Raw genomic sequence first — 17,822 nt, 5'->3', positions numbered from 1 at the left:
GGCTAAGTCCTTTACTTCTCAACCTGTACAAACCACCATCATTGGGTATGTGGATATGAATGGAATAGTATGCATATTTTTAGTATTTTATGGTTTATAGATTGCATTTGTAATTGTAAGTGTAAATTTGGGCAGTCTGTGGTGCAGTTGTTATTCATTTGTTTATTCTGAAAAGCCAGCAACCAACTGCTTCAGCCAAGACAGTCAGGTTCTAACTGCTGCCTGTTACACACCTGTAGAGCAGCTAGTTACATATTTAGCTTTTACTTTGTTTTCTTGGTATGTTATTTTTTAAATACCATGCATGTTTTTTTCTATTTAAGAGGTGTAGTATTGCATTTTTGTAACTGAAATATAGAGTTAGGCAGTCTGTAGCACAGTTGTCATTTCTTCTGAACAGCCCGCTACACAACTTATTAAGCAGTCAGCCTCCATCAATGACACGTCAGGAGCATATCAATTTGCACAATTAGATATCTTTGTGGTTTTTTATACTTTACTTCATAAGTTAGTGACAATGGATGGATAGGATGTGTGCATGTTGCGTGCAGATGCAGGTGGAGATAGTCACAATTCACAAACAGCTGAAGGCCTTTTGGCTATAGTCAGCTGTTTTTCAGATTCTGCCTCTGGGTGTAGTGGTGGCGGAGAATCTGGCGCATTGCACGGGCACCTCAGGTGTCACTTGTTTTGCCCATAGGCTCTGCTGCTGAGGTTCTTTCTAGTGGACCCAACATGATGGACCTGCCTTGACTATAGAGTGAGTGGCAGGTGGTGACGCATTCATGTCACTCGAGGTGAATGGCCAATGTGGATGATGGCAATCTGGCCTCATCCATTAACCATGTGAGTGGACGGGTAGCCACTCCTTCAGCAGCATGGCCAATGTGGATGATGGCAATCTGGCCTCATCCATCAACCATGCGCGTGGACAGGTAGCCACTCCTTCAGCAGCGTCTGAGCAGGAACGTGGGGGAGGGGTTTGCCAGTTATTAGGAACTCCAATGTTAGGCCTGTTATGAAGCCCCTTAGGGAAATGGCATTCAAGGCCAGAAAGAAATCCCACACACACTCGGTATGGCTGTCAGGTGGCCTCAGGCTGAGATGTGGAGGCTACTGAGAACCCAGGGTGCAGTCGTCAGCAATTGTGGCTCATGTCAGTACCAATAATGCCTGTCACTTGGGTTTGGAGGCCATCTTCAGTTGATACAGGCATCTGGCGGAAGTGATGAAGGCTGCTGGCCATGCACCTGGGATGCAAGTAGAGTTCACAATTTGCACCATTGTTACCTGAGTTGATTGGGGTCCTTCAGTTTGGAGTAAAATGTGGCGTCCCAACCAGGGGCTTTGTACAACGTATACTCCATGACAGTGTTTGCTGCAGATCTCTGGACCTGTGTTATTGGCTGGAGAGTTGTAGGACTCCCCTCGATAGGTCAGGTGTGCACTACACAAAGGAAGCAGCTATTTGGATAGCAGAATAGTTGTGGATTGCATATCTTTTTTAAAAAATTAGGCAGCAGTCTGAGGTACTCTGGTAAACAGTTACCAGTTGATGTGCAGATAGTGAAATAAGACAGCGTTGAGAGTAAAGGCACTTCGACTTTCAAAATTTTATCAATAAGTTGATGCAAGGGTATAAGCAACAAAGTTCCTGAATTTACTGCCCTCTAGGAAATATGACACACACAAATTATTCCGAGGACGGAGAACTGGCTGAAACCCAAAGTAGAAACATCTGAAATATTTAGTGTGGAATGGAATGTATACTGGAAAGATAGATTAGAACAGTTTTGGAGGGGGGAGTGTTCATTGTAGTAGACAAAAATTTGTTTCTATTGAGGTCAAATATGAGTTTGACTGAAGTTATAAGATACTTACAACAGGTCTAGGTGAAATTAAGTTGTTGGATGTTTTTAGCAGCAACCCACAACATTGCTGTTTCAGCTTTAGAGACATACAAGACAAGTTCATGCTTAGTGCTACAGAAAAACCCAGATCATGCAATACTAGTTGATGGTAACTTTAACTTACTAAGTGTAGACTGGGATATCTACAGATTCATTACAGTGGGTACGGACAGTCTTCTGAAATACTTCTGAACACTGTACTGAAAACTGTCTTGGGCAGCTTGTTCAATAGCCCACATGTAATAGAAATAATGTAGACCTTGTCACTACAAACAGCCCTGACTTCACTGACTCCACTGACTGTGTCAGTGTTGTTAGCATCCCACTTAGGCAATGAATGGACATCATCTAGTTCCTGTATGATGGGACATAGAGGAATTACATGCAAAGTTTAAACAGACTGTAAATTACAATCTGGAGAAGAGTGTACCGAGTAAGTGGAGTAAGGACAGAAAAGACCGACCATGGTTTAATAACAAAGTCAGTAAAACGCTGAGGACGCAAAGACTGTTGCACTCTCGGTTCAAAATAGAATTTGCAAATGATGACTTGCTAAAGTTAGTAGAGACTTGTACGTCTGTAAAAAGATCGACGTGCAAAGCATACAATAACTACCACTGTCATACATTAGCAAAAGGTCCAAGAGAATTATGGTGCTATTTAAAATCGCTAAGCAGGTCAAAGACTTCTACCCAGTCATTCGTCAACCAGTCTAATGTGGCATTAGAAGATAGCAAAAGGAAAGCTGAAGTTTTAAATTTCAGTTTTAAAAAACCATTCATGCACTAGAATCATACAAACAGATCATTGTTTATCCATCGCACAGATTCCTGAATGGAGGGCATAGTAATAGGTATCCCTGGCTAGAGAAGCGAAACAAAGAATTGAAAACAAATATGTCACTAGGTCAGAATGGTATCCCAATACGGTTTCACATAGAGTATTCTATGGTGTTGGCCCCTCACTTAGCTTGCATTTATCACAAATCTTTCACTTTGTGCAAAGTCCCAAGCGATCGGAAAAAGCACAGGTGACGTGTGTGTATATGAGAAGGATAAAAGAATGGATCCACAAAATTACAGACCAATACACATAACACTGGTTTTCTGTAGAATTCTTGAATATATTCTCAGTCTGAATGTAATAAATACCTTGGAGATGGAAAATCAGCACGTTTTTTAGAAGGAAGGAAGGAAGGAAAGAAGATTGGGTTTACCATCCCAATGACATTGAGGTCATTAGGGTTGGAGCATAAGCTCGGATTTTGACAATGATAGGGAAAGAAATCAGCTGTGCCCTTCAAACAAACCATCCTTGCATTTGCCTGGAGCATTTTAGGAAAATCAAGGAAAAGCTAAATCTGGATGGCCGGACGTGGGATTGAACAGTCATCCTCCCGAATACAGTTTTAGAAAGCAGTGTTTGTGCTGAACTTTGGTTGTCCTTCTCTCGCACTGTATCCCACAAACTATGGATGAAGGGCAACATATTCCTAGATTTTTGAAAAGCATTTGACACAGTGCCCCACTGCAGACCATTGATGAAGGTGAGTGGCTCTAAGACTTCTAATGCAGTAGAACCCAGTATGTTATCCTCAATGAAGAGTGTTTATCAGAGACAAGGTTATTGACGAGAGTGCCCCAGGGAAGTGTGACTGGACTGCTAACATTGTCTAAACACATGAATGATCTGATGAACAGGGTCAACAGCAGTCTGTGGTTGTCAGCTGACGCCACGGTGTACAGGCAGGTGTCATTACTGAATGACTGTAGAATCATACCAAGATGATTTAGACAAAACTTCTAGTTAGTGCGGTAAATGGCAGCTAGCTCTAAATGTAGAAAAATGTAAGACAATGCATATGAGTAGGGGAAACAACACCATAATGTTCAAATACAGAATTGGTAGTGTGCTATTTGACACAGTAATGTCAATTAAATATCTAGGTGTACTACTGCAAAGTGATATGAAATGGAACAAGCATATAAAGATTTAGCAGGGAAGGCAAATGATTGACTGCAGTTTATTTGGAGAATTTTAGGAAAATGTGGTTTATCTCTAAAGGAGACCATGTGTAGAACACTAATGCAACCTATTCTTGAGTATTGCTAGAGCGTTTGGGATAACCACCAGTTCAGATTTAGGGAAGATATCTAAGTAATTCAAAGGAGACCTGCTAGATTTGTTACCGATATGTTCCGTCAACATATCAGTATTACTGAGATGCTTCAGGAACTCAGATGGGATTCCCTGTTCCCTGGGCAGGGGAGCAGGGGGTGTTCTTTTTGAGGGGCACTGTTGAGAAAATTTTTTAGACAGCTACTATTTGAACATGACTATAGAATGATTCTACGTACATTTCACGTAAGAATCATCAAGATAAGATAAGAGAAATTAGGACTCACACAAAGGCATATGGTCAGTCATGTTTCCCTCCCTCTATTTGCAAATGGAAAAGGACAGGAAACGATAGCAGTGGTATAAGGCACCCTCCACCATGCACTATATGGTATTTTGCAGAATATGTATGTAGATGTAGACATAGAGCAGTGGGTTAATTTTCCTGTACCTGTAACTGCTTCCAGCTCCTTTGTGATATTCCTGAGTAATCTGTGATCAAGTCTGTTGCTTACAGTTCAAATGAAATGGAGAAAAGAAAGGTACTGGGATTAGAGGTCAACAGTATCTCTGTCACTGAATTATTCTTCATCTTTCTTTTTGCCATATAAACATGTAAGTAATAATAAGAAAAGTAATGTAGGTGTCAGAAAATGGCTGTAGAGTTGTTTCAATGGTAGAAGTTTTAAGCAAGACTTCATCACCTAAAACTGTTATTATGTGAAACAATTTATTTTCATTTAATGACACATATCAGAAACACCAAGCATACATCAAAACTTGTACTGTAACTTACCATTACTTCTTTCAAATCCTTTGTCTGTAGATGATGGAGTGGTTCTAGGAAATTCTGTTTAATGTTGTCATCCAAGGAATATTTTACATCAGCCATTTGTTTCATGGACTCGCCCATTTCACATAGTGCGGAGCCTGGAAATGATAATATGATTATAAGAGGAGGAAAATTAAAGAAAGCAGCACAGAATATGTTGTAAATTGTTAAACAAAGAAATCTTCATGAAGGGTCACGGAAGGGTGGGGAGGGAGGGGGGGACCCTCCTTAAATTCAGTGTAAAAGTAGCTGTGGTGCACCTAAGTTTATTCATTTCTACTGGGTTAGAATAAATTTTAGCTGGCTGTTAAGAACATTTGATAATATCTAACTTATTTTATCTTCAAATGTATATCCATCTTCTGCAATCACTGTTTACAGTTATGAGGCAAGGAAAACTGCTTAGTTATTTCTTCACTATCATCTGAAATGTATTGCTCTTGCTCTTGTATCACTGCCCCATCACATGAGATACATTTTAAAATTCACAACAGAATGAGTTTCAGATGTTAATCTTAATACAAAAGGCAGTTTGTGAGTATACAGATATATAGTTTAATGCTTACATGTGTGATTCATTTTGTTGGTCATCATCACATGAACATAACAGGGCGATTAAAATAATAAATATTTGTCTCAATTGCCTGTCTTACATTCTTTGTTTTACATATCCTGCAGTTTCTGTTTTTAGGTAATTAACATCTTTGTAGTATTTAAAAGGTCAGAAACTTAAAACATTTTGTTTGCAAATTAAAAACAGTATCAAGACTATTCCTCAATATTTTAGTGCTTTGTAAGCCCCTTCCCCTTTGTTTTCTTGACTCTCTGGATCATTTTCAACTGACAAAGTTTCATTTGAATAAAAATATGTTATTTAAGGATGCTATGTTAACAATAAGTACACACTCGGAAACTAAGTAAGCTAGATTACAAAAAAGAAGTTATTAACTATTTACTAACAACCTCACTGAATACAATCAAAACACTACCAATCCACGTAATAACTAATACACAGAGTAGAATCTAATAGTAAAGATGAGTACTGAAGAATTTTCAATTTGTTCAGTCTTCCCTTCTGCAGCCTGTTTCTTTTATTTATCGCCAGAAGGAAGAATCTATAACTTGAAATACTTAGCCTAATGCCAATTTTTGAATGTGCCTAACTTTTCCATGATGTTTTTCCATGAACATAACTGTTTCATGCACTGTTTTTCCGCTATACATCATCAACAAATTATTTTTCAGCTCAAAGCTTTTGTTTTCACTTGGTATTTATGCAACTGCAAATGTTTACCTCTCTCCATCATCTAACAAGAAAGAAGTCATCCAACTATAATATTACATCGGCACTATGTGAAACACAAAATGAGAATCCACTAATGGATCATGTCCATGAACACAACAAACATGACAACATAAATATGACCGGAAAAAAATTTTGCCAGTTACTGAAACTTAAAAACAGTTCTTTCATCAGCAATTACTACAGAATGTATGAAGTGATACAAGGTTAGAGAGAGGGCAGGGAAACTTATCCAAAGAATAAATCAGAAGAAACAAATGAACAATTTATGAGTGATCATGGAGTTGGGAGACTCACTTCACAGGTCACTCAATGACATCCCAATGCAGAAAATCATATTGCCTACAAAAAGATGCAGAGATGAGGCCGTGAATATATGAGGGACTCTAATCAGGCATGCCAAAACATTGCCTTACAACAGACACAGACCACCTTCCCTAAAGAGAAGCTGGCATGGGATAGGAATAAGTGAAGTAGAACATATAGCTTAATCCCTTATCCATGCCAAGTAACAATAACTAAGTTAGTACCTATGTATACCAACAATTACTGAATCATTGAACTGAATTGTAAACAAAGGTAAAACTTATTGATTACTCCAAGTAGGTAACTGAGAGAAATTGCCAGAAACATTTTTTTCTTTTTTTTTTCCATGTTATTACAGCAGCACCTACTGAGCATAACGACATTACAATGATAGTGACTTGAGCTTATCACTGATCCATTCTGACCTTAGGTCTGGGCACCTCTGGAGCCTGAAGAATATGTAGCAGAGGTCCGATAGGTAGCAAAAGACTACAATGAATATGCTTGAAGTACTATGTGCATGATTATTTCATTCTGAGGCATCACATGAGAATCTCATGATATTATATAAACTACTCTAAATTATTTAACTTTAGGATAACACTGGACAACCAGATCACATTTCTCATGCACTAGTATATTACTGGTGGGTCAGACTGAGTCAATATCTCCAGTATTTCTTTGCATTCAATTTAATCTGGAACATTTTGGACGCACATTGTTTATTTATTTCATTACTCATTTTTCGTTCTGTTCCATTTTAATCCTACCCTTTATATCCTCTATATCCTGTGCTTTCCCTATAGTTTTTAGTTCTCACCTTAACATCTTCATGGCCTGCAGCACACCATTAATAAGTAGGAAACTGAACCGCCGCTGGTGTATCAACTATTATTGTCATCTGCTTTGTATTTCCTGGCCTGGTGTTTGGAGTGACAGTTGTTCTCTCCTCAATTTTTATGCACTTTTCTTCTTTAATTTAGCTGTCTCCAGTCTGCATTATTGCTTAATGAAGGAAATATTTTTAAGATTTGAAAATTGATATGCATTTTCTCTCTCATATCACTCAGCACAGCTGCAGAAGCTCCTGTTCCAGTCACTAATTGGTAGGTGCATCTTTCCTGTCCCATGCACACTTTGTACTTCAAAATCTACGATAATGGAATTAAGATTTTCTGATATACCAGTTATTTCTTGTCTACAAAGTCCCACTGATTTAGTGACAAGTAACCACATACAAAAGATCTTTCTATAAAGCAAAGTTTTTTTTTAATATAGCTACTTACCGAAAAGAGAGTCATCACCAAGCCTTCTTCCATAGGTTACCATGCATTCACCAAGAACTCCTTCTGGCTGTGGGTATGTTGAGGCTTTTGCTTGCCCACTAAGCTTTGAGATTCCTTTAACAGCAGCCATCTTTGCTCTTGCTGTTGGATTAGGTTGCAGGAACTCCTTTGTTTTAATTTGTAGCTCTTCAACCAACTCGTAAGTGACATCCGTTTTCTATAGTAAGAATAGAATCAATGCATATAATGATCAATGATAACACAAAATGAGGCGTAAAGGTGATTAAAAAAATTACATCCTGTGTCACAAATATTCCACAAACTGAATGTTTTAGACCAAATAAGAAGTTATCAGAATTCACAGAGAAAAAAGTTTCCACTGTATAACTAACAGCAATACAACTGTGTAGCTAAAATAGGCATTTTCAGAAATGGTTAATATTGAAATTCAAAATAGTGATAAACAGAGTTAAATTTGAGGATATTTTACATATTTACGACCATGCAACATAAAATTATGGCGAAAATTCAATAGACATTGAGTTTACTGATGAAAAAAATGAGAGACTCACATACAGATGCAACTGATTCATCAATCTCCACACATATCACACAATATTTTCCACTTCCGATAATAAGCTAATTGCTTGATTTATTTGAAAACATTTAGTGCAAACAGAGCACCACTCTCACAGATTAATAATGTTTTCAAAGAATATGTAGTATAAATGTTTTTTTGTAGACAAAGCAGGAATATAACCATACCAATAATTGAGGAAAATTCTTTGGGGCAGAGCCACAGAGGCATACAACTGGAATGTTGTATACTTATATTATTCCATCATCCTGATATTTTAACAATCTCCCCCCCCCCCCCCCTCCCCTCCCCCAGATTTACCTTCATGTCACTGTTCTGTCTAAACTACAAAAAAGAACCAGTCCTTCATCTTTGTCTATTCCTTGGCCCACACTCATATTATTTTCTTCTTCTTCTTCTTCTTCTTCTTCTTCTTCTTCTTCTTTTGCCAATAATCTCCAATAATCTTACACCATCTTACTTCACACATTCCTCACTAAGGAGGAAAGAGACTACAACAGTATCTTTCTTCAGTTTTCAGTCCCCAAGCAGTTTTGGAAATGAAGTGTCTCATGACATTCTCGAATGAAGTATTATCCGGCTTCTTTCCAGATCTGTTTTAATATCAACACGATTGACAACTTCCTTCATCAGTCTTAGAAGCAAACGATTTTTATAAGAAGTCAGCACAGTAGCAGCCATGACAAAACAGTTAGCTTAAAATTGACCAACCTTTGCCAATGTGATTTTAGGCAGAAGTCTAGGAATTTACCTGTGTTATAGATTATGTCAATCTCTATAAGAGAGAGACATAATCTGTGAAACACTCCCGCTGGAAATTTATGTGACATATGTCTCTGTAGTATCTAACCATAATGTAAACTACAACATCCATTGTTCTGGCTAATGTAACAGCACATTTTGATTGTGAGAGGTGACTTGATGAGAGAATGCCAGTCGTATACATAATTTTGTTGTTGTTGTTGTTGTTCTCTGGTCATTTTAAAAAGCTAAGTAACAGTCAGCAATATGCACAGACATCTAAGCAGACCAATAAGATTTATTGTAGTGTCTTCAGCAATAGCAACTAGTATTTTTGTCTGGATGTTTTTACCAGTTTGTGAATACAGGAGTTAGTTAATGGAATTTCTGATAGTGTACAGTTTAGTGATTTAGACTCTTTCTGTAAGGAATGCTCCGATCTATTAAGTTGGTGCTTAGTTCATAGCATTTTTGTTTTTCATGTAGGTATTCCAGTTGCTATAGGCTTATTTATCAAATTTCTTTTTTTTTTATTTATGGTTCACTGTTCCTATTTGAGTTAACATATTGCCATTTTTAAATAGTGAGTGGAGCTGTGGTTGCTAGAAAATGGAGTGCAATGAGGAGAAATCACAACATTTTGGACATATTCCTCTGTTTAAGTACAACAAAAGGGGGACAGCAGCAGAGGCAGCCAGAAACATTGGTACTGTGTGAGGAGAAAATGCCACTGGACAAAGCACAGCAAGAAAATGGTTTTCTCATTTTAAGAGGATCATTTTGACATTAGTGACTCTCCATGTTCAGGAAGATTGTTTAAACATATTAACCTACAGCGACCCATGTCAAGAGTACTCGAGAACTGGCAAAAGTGATGAACTATTATCTCACCACTGTGTGACACTTACATGCAAAGGGGAAGGTTCAAAAATCGAGTGTATGGGTATCATGTGCTCTAAGTCATAATCAGAAAAATCAGTAGGTGGCCATATGTGCAACTCTGCTTGCTCGTCATCAACTGGTTTGTAAACAACACTGACTATTCCTATTCTGCATCATTACTGGTGATGAGAGATGGTGTCTTCATGCTAACATAATGAAAAGAAAAGAACTGTTGAGCTCAAACAAAGCAGTAACACCCTGTACAAAGACCTGCGTGCATCCACAAAAGACAATGTTATGCATATGGTGGAACAGTGACAGTGTGGTGTACTATGAATTGTTTCCCCAAGGTGTAACTGTCATTGCTCGCACTTACTGTAAACAACTGAGATGTCTTGAAGATGCAGTCCAAGAATAATGACCAGGAAGACTGCACGAAATGATGCTAATCCACAGTAACATCTACCTGCACTGTTAGACTGGCAAAAAACACTATACAGGAGCTGGGATGGGAAGTCGTTCTGCATCGACCTTATTCACCTGATCTTACACACTTAGATTTTAACCTTTTCTGCTCTCTATCGAATAACATTCAAAGAACTTCTTTTCCATTAGAGAATGTGCTCTAAATGTGGCTCAACAAGTTCTTCATCTCAAAACCACGTCATTTCTACAGTTGCAGAATTGAACAGTTACGCCAGCATTGACAGACTGTTGTAAACAGTGAAGAAGAATATAGTATTGATGACTAAAGCCTCTGTTATGTGTACCTTTTGTGTTTACTAAACTTACAGAAAAACATTACGAACTTACACACCAATCTAATACTTTTTTAAGCCAGATTATGTACAAAACTTTGTAGTGCACATGTCATTCAAAACTAATGCTTTTCTTTATTTTTCTGCATTAGCCTACAGCTTTTCCTATCAAGGAAGTGGTTAAAGTGGAAGTCAGTCTTTCACGAGTCTCAATGTGAGCAAAAATGGTCAGGCCCATGTCAGCCCGTGTTGAAATGAATGGCAAGCTTCCTGGACCCAAGGATTTGAATGAACTTCAGTTTGTCTTGGGAAAGATGAAGTATTATGGCTAACTTATACCAAATGCTGCAGAGCTACCATTCCTCCTGGAGCAATTTTAACGTAAGGTTGTGAAATTTCAGTGGTCCACCCTTTAACCGGGCAGTGTTCTTGAAGCTATAGTAGTGTTTTAAGTCTGCTCTCTACCTGGAACATTTACACTTGGAAAACATTTAGTCCTGGAATCAGATGGTTCACAGTTTGGGACAGGCACTTTTCTATCAAGCAAGTGCTCCAAAGATACAGAACATCCAGTTACATGTGTTTCTAAAACACTAACAGCTGCACAGGTCACAGGTGAATTACAGCGAAATAGAAAAGAAGGCACCAGTTATTATTCACTGTATCAAGAAATTCCTTGTTTCCTTATATTTAACAAATTTACATCTGATCACCAACTGCAAACAACCGAGTTTGCTATCTGATCCCTGAATGAACACACCAGATAAGATGGTACATCAGTTACACTGATGGGAACTGTTTTTGAGGAATTACCATTTTGACATCCAGTAACAGCTCACTGCTTACTCAGCACACCAACGTCAACAACCTGTTTCATGTACCAATAGGTCCAAATCAAGAGCTCAATAAGAATGAGGTATTTTGTTTCCAGCTGACAGAAAACATCAGGTATACAGTGGCCAAATTCCCTGTAACAACTTGGTAATATGCTGGGCTTACAAACAAGGACCCTATGCTATGGAAAGTAGCGTGTTGCACACAAATCTATGGAAGCGTGTTGCACACAAATCTATGGAACTGGCACTATGGACATATTTCTCAATGTATCACAGACTCAATGTTAGACAAGAGGCTCTTCTTCTGGTCAAAGAAGAGACAAGAGTGCCAGGTTGTGATCCCAACTACAGTCTGGCATGTCAAGCTAGTGCAATGGTGAAGTTGGGGGATGTGAAGTATGAAGGGACTGGGTATTGACACCAAATTTAAAGTGTAGTATATGATTCCTTTACAAGGGCAAAGATGATTTCCTTCCCCCTCTTCCCCAATCTCAGCTTATCTTCCATCTCTCATAAACTGGTAGTTGGTCTTTAAGCATTAATATTCCTTCCTTCCTTCAGCCACATGGCACCAACACATATCTGTAGCTTACTGGGCAAATGAAAGATAAACATATCTAGTTAATGCGTGAGGTGAAAGGAAAAGGAAAGTGGCCATTTTTATAGTCTGGTTAGAAAGAGATGAATGAGGGCCCTCTAGTTCTGGCCTGGCAGAAGTCAGTAGAGGCCAGTCAAGTTTGGTCCACTCACATTTTGTATCTGGGTACTGCCAACCTCAGAGATCTAATACAGGACCTTGTGTATGTAGTCACTTAAATTGACTGTTGTGCTGAGTTGTTTTATGTCACAAATTAATACTTCTCTTGATGAGTGATGAAGTGGATCATGACCCATCAAAAGTAGTGCCAGATACTCTTTCCACTCCTCAGAGAAACCAAGGGGTACTACACTGGTGTCCGAAACATGCAGAAAAAAGTAACTTTCATATGATGTGCCACTGCAATGCAAATAACACAGTCTGATGAAACTTGGACCATATATAGAAAGAACTGCTACAGTAAGTATATGAGGTACATGAATTAGATATGCAATGAGAGGAATGAAATGATACTTTTATTCAAAGGCTATAATTATACTGAAGCCACTGCCATTTAGTCATCTTCGAGACATTACAAAAGGCAGGTCATGGTTCCTAACAGGGTGCGTGACGAGCCCGGATGACAATACGGGCTCTACAATGTGTTCCCATGCTGGCCACAAGTTTGGTGAGGAGTATGCATACTAGAGTGCTCCATTCCTCCACCAGCTCAGTTAACAACAGCTGGTTGGCCGTTGGTGCATGTGGATGTGCTGGCATCCCACATGTGCTCGATGGCATTTAAGTCGGGGGAACAGGCAAGCCAATCCATTTGCCGAATATCCTCTCATTCCCAGAGCCGCTCTACCTACACTGTCCAATGCAATCATGCTTTGTCAGTGATAAAAATGTACTGTTTCTAAGACTTGGAAGTCAGTATGCTCATGCAAAACCATAACAACTGGAGCACCAAAAAGATTATATTCAACAATGTTCTTTGATATATTGTATGTTCCGACATCTTGCCACATAAGGTCCACATTTATGTAATCCAGCTGTTACGGTGTGGAGAGACTGCATGGACCTACTGACCTCCAAATCTTTGAACATGGTACACTCACAATTCAACATTATTGTGACATTTTACTGCCTACCCAAGTATATTCAGGCGTGCATTCAGGCCTGACTGCCTTTGTACGGGTGACGATGAGTGACCGCATCAAACATCACAGGTGGGGGAGCTCTCGGAGTGAGAGGATCTTCGGCATGTGGACTGGCTTGCCTGTTCTCACAATGTAAATTCCATTGAGCACATGTCCGACACCAGCACGTCCACATGCACCAACAACCTTCCAGCAGTAATCAGCTGCACTGGTGGAGGAATAGAATGCCCTACCACAATAACTCCTCAACAAACTTGTAGCCAGCATGGGAACACATTGGAGCGTATGCCCTGCCATCTGAGGTCATCACGCCCTATATTGCAGTAACTTCATGTAATGATAGTCTTTGAATCAAAGTGTTATTTCTGTTTGTCTCATTGCATATTTCTTTCACAAAATTAACCTTTATTTTCATAGGAAGAAACCAATAACACAAAAGAAGAAATTAGGAAAAAATAACACAAAAGAAGAAATTAGGAAAAAAATAAAAACAATCTTCCTTTTAATTTTGATTTCACTTTGGAAGCCATGATGCACAAAGTTTCAACCAGGACTGTGCTGAGGCCATGGCAAGATTGGCTCCCATCACGGGTGCAACACAGAGAGATTTCAAAATTAGATTTAAAAATTAATCATGAGAAGTACCATTCTCCTACCTCATACTGTAAGGGCTACCTCCATACCTACTGCTTTCGACAATTTTTCCTCAGAGAAATCAAAATGATTTTCAGATTCTTTTGTTGATGCAATGTAATGAATTAAGCCCATTCTAGTTGCTGAATTTGTGTGCTCGGAAATTGCTAATGGTTTATGGTATATTTTGATCTACCTAGTGGTGCAATGGCATTGTCTAGTAGGATTCGTATATTTGTTCTTTATTATACATCACACTAAAACCAAAGTATAGGAGCTCAATAAACAATACAATACCAGTTTACTTTAATTTCTTTAGAAAGTTTATAGTGCATGTGATTTATTTACTGTAATGATACATTTAATTTGTAGTGTACAGTATTTTATGTAAACATAACTCAATTAAGTAATTTTTTCATTTATAAAAAAAAAAAAATGAGTGGATGTGGGGTGGGGGCGAGCACAGATTTGGTGGTTCTGCCAATGGCAGAGGATCACCTTGGCACAGTTCTGTTTTTGACCACCTATCAGTTATCTTTGAAAGAAACTGCACATTTTTCTTGCATACAATCCCACGTCTCGAAACTTCAAGAATTCATAATGCCTAAAACAAACTATAGTCCCAAATAACAAGCAAAAATGGGCCAAAAATTTAAGACATTTAATCGGAAGTAAGTACTGTCCCAGTGGTTCATTTCAGAACAACTGATACCAGCAGTAGTATAAACTCAAACTTACATTACAATAATTTCGATATACTTTCTTTCTCTGTCTCTTATCTGCACAATATGATCATTATAAAAAAAATTACGTTACAATCTCTTACATCAATCATGTAGCACAATCTCTGCGTCGACTGTGCTGGTACTCAATGGCTTAACTTTTGTATACCACTGTGCTTTATGGAGTGAAGATTCATAAATAATTAATGATGTCACTGAATGTTTGGAGCAGCCAATGAGCCGACCAGTGACGAGCACAGGAGCAAGTTTCACCAGTGTGAGAAGAATTCACAATTTACACGAAGGTAATGCTTAGGAATCCCCAGAAACTGGACTTATCATTAGGGACAGCTTGGCCCGAAATAAGAATAACCAACAGCATTTCACGGTATTCGGGTCGGATCACGTGACACCCCTCGCCCGCTACTCCGGAAACTCCATATTGGATTTAATCGTAGGGAAGGGAGACTGGGTTTAACGTCCCGTCGACATTGAGGTCATTAGAGACGGAGCACAAACTCCGATTGTGTCATGGAAGGGGAAGGAAATTGGTCGTGCCCTTTCAAAGGAACCATCCACGCATTTGTGTGGAGCGATTTAGAAAAATCACGGAGAACCTAAATCTGGATGGCAGACGTGAGTTTGAGTCGACATCCTTCCGATTTCATGACTTCAGTCTGAATAAAACCTGAAAGATGAAACTCCTGCAAGTGAAACGACCAGCAATGATATTTGTATTCTAGCTTGTAAGGAATTCTTTGCTGTTTATTCCAAATATGCTGTAACTTCCGAGGGTGTAGATAGGCAGGAATGCAAAAGGACAGCTTAAATTTCAGCAAGTGAAACGTATAGAATCATAATTAACTTCGTCCAAAACAGAATGGACACTGAGGTTACGATGTCCAACTGTGATTTGAACCACAATTACCATAGTTCATGTTTCACGTCTCGCTAAATAACCACTTTTGGGCAAAATATACATTTAATTGTAGCAAGCAGCAGTATTCTTGAAGGCAACCATTCAATACACTAACTGCTACAAATTATTAAATAATAGTTTTCAGTGAATCTTCGCATTATATGAATATTCCAGAAGCAGAAACCGGACCAAGCTTTTCTCCCCTCCCCTTTTTCATACGTAAGCAATCTGCTTTCGTAATGTGTGTCATAGCGTATGCAGAAAAAATGGTTCAAATGGCTCTGAGCACTATGGGGCTTAACTTCTGAGGTCATCAGTCCGCTAGAACTTAGAACTACTTAAACCTAACTAACCTAAGGACATCACACACATCCATGCCCGAGGCAGGATTCGAACCTGCGACCTTAGTGGTCGCGCGGTTCCAGACTGTAGCGCCTAGAACCCCTCGGCCACACCGGCCGGCGTATGCAGAAAATCAAAGCTAAAAAAGGTCTATACCAGACAGCATACAAGCTCGTCTGAAACCAATCAAGCCCATTGGCTCTCGCTATCCTGAAATGGTATTGTTATTCTTGTTTTGGGCTGAGCTGTCCCACACTCACCACTCGACAATCTAAGTACTATAAGGATCGGTGGCCGGAACGAACAGACAATATATGTGTTAAATGAATTTAAATCCGGTGGCACTGCTCAACCAATGTGCATACTGCAAACAGATATATACAGAGTGACGTCTCAATCTGCTGAGGTTTCATCAGTCAGCCAAAAAGAGAGCAGTTGGAAACACAATGGTTTACACATGACCAACTGTTTCCTTACTGTCTGGATTCTAAGAATAAACATCCGAAGCACATTTTCTAAAAGACTGCCTGCGTACATTGAACGAAATATCAAGCAGACACTTTAGGAAATGAACGCGCAACTATGTTGAACATTACAATACTCCGTTTTATGTGAGGCTCCATTTAGTAAAATTGTCAGGATTCTGGAAACACTAAATATTAGGTCAATTCTTTTGAGCACCCAAAAGATGATAGAAACCTTACTCCTGGAATTTACAACTTTTCTTGTGGGTGTAGCAACAGTCATATTGGTCAGTTCTGTCTCATTATTTTATAACTTTCTCTAGATGACTAAAAAAGTGATTATTTAGAGATTTCTTTTAGCGCTCACTGAAGTTTTATTTGCTTTTGTTTAAATAGTTATAATTATAGGGAAAGGCAAAGGAGTACCCGGCGATGGACAAGGGAAAGTAGTTACCGAACCCTCCCCTCCCTCCTCCGATCCCATAGAAAAAAAAAGCTTCGACATCTGAACTTCCTCGCATACTGTCCCCCCGTACAAATAAACACCAAGTCAGTTTGAGTTTGAAGAAAGCCTAAAAATTTCCTCATTCAACGCGAAATTAATACAAGTTGCCGCCCTTCCCAAATTTAGATCCTGCGCACGCTCTTGGGCGAAAGGGATACTTACTGAAATTGTAGCGTAAAGGATTATAAATATTCAACAATTATCACTGCTTTTAATTAACTTAATCTAATGATAAAAAAGCAATGTTGCTGAAAATAATACCTTTTCCATATCTGTGAAGTCTTCATCCATCTGGGTGCCCTCGGCACCTCCCATTTTTTCTGTGACATACTGTAAGAAAGAAAAAATATTGTTATTACCAGCAAAAGTGAAACAACAGATTAAATTTCATGTATCGAAAACGAAGTATTAACAAATATTAACTTTTTTACTAGAGGTCATTCAAAATCATTTCCAACTATTGTGACTGACAGGATTGATGATGATGATGATGATAATAATAATAATCGCAGTATTATATCTGCTCCCTACGGTAGTACGGGCTGTTTCCTCAAGAATCTCACAACAGGATCTTGTAGTCCCATACCACCAAATATCTTAAGCGCTGGAAACTCAAAATGCCGAAAATATGCATAGAAGGACAGAAAGTAAATGCATCCCTAAGAGGGAGGAGGGAAGTGTGAGAGGGCACCCCCTCTCCACCAACTCCCCCCCTCCCCCAACCGCAGATCTGGAGTAAAGACTTCTTATTTATTATAGGATTCTCCTACACTTCTAGAAATAACAGTCTATGATTCCGCTACACCGCTGGTTCAGGCATTCTAGCATAATGTCAACGACCATAATGAACGCCATCATGGTTTTAGCAATCGCTGCATAAAATATGTTTGTTTGACGGCTGGGTCGCTCGTTGACATATTGTGCTGA

The 17,822-nt window shown here is 38.8% G+C and overlaps 1 protein-coding gene across 8 annotated transcripts in view; it reads right to left on the bottom strand.

Annotated features, from left to right (window-relative positions):
* The window catches only part of LOC126095726 (endophilin-A), a 536,080-nt gene that overhangs the window by 94,453 nt on the left and 423,805 nt on the right, over window positions 1–17,822 (bottom strand). For all 8 annotated transcript variants that reach the window (XM_049910481.1, XM_049910480.1, XM_049910484.1 and 5 more), the window contains exons 3-5: window positions 17,157–17,225; window positions 7,756–7,972; window positions 4,825–4,958 (exon numbers count right to left, since the gene is read on the bottom strand). In XM_049910481.1, coding sequence (XP_049766438.1) covers window positions 4,825–4,958; window positions 7,756–7,972; window positions 17,157–17,225 — 420 coding nt within the window. The remainder of the gene's footprint in view (window positions 1–4,824; window positions 4,959–7,755; window positions 7,973–17,156; window positions 17,226–17,822) is intronic.

This window comes from Schistocerca cancellata, chromosome 8, assembly GCF_023864275.1.
Source record: "Schistocerca cancellata isolate TAMUIC-IGC-003103 chromosome 8, iqSchCanc2.1, whole genome shotgun sequence".
Classification (NCBI taxonomy): domain Eukaryota; kingdom Metazoa; phylum Arthropoda; class Insecta; order Orthoptera; family Acrididae; genus Schistocerca; species Schistocerca cancellata.
Note: the sequence above shows the minus strand (reverse complement) of the source record. Positions and strands in the feature narration are given on the sequence as shown.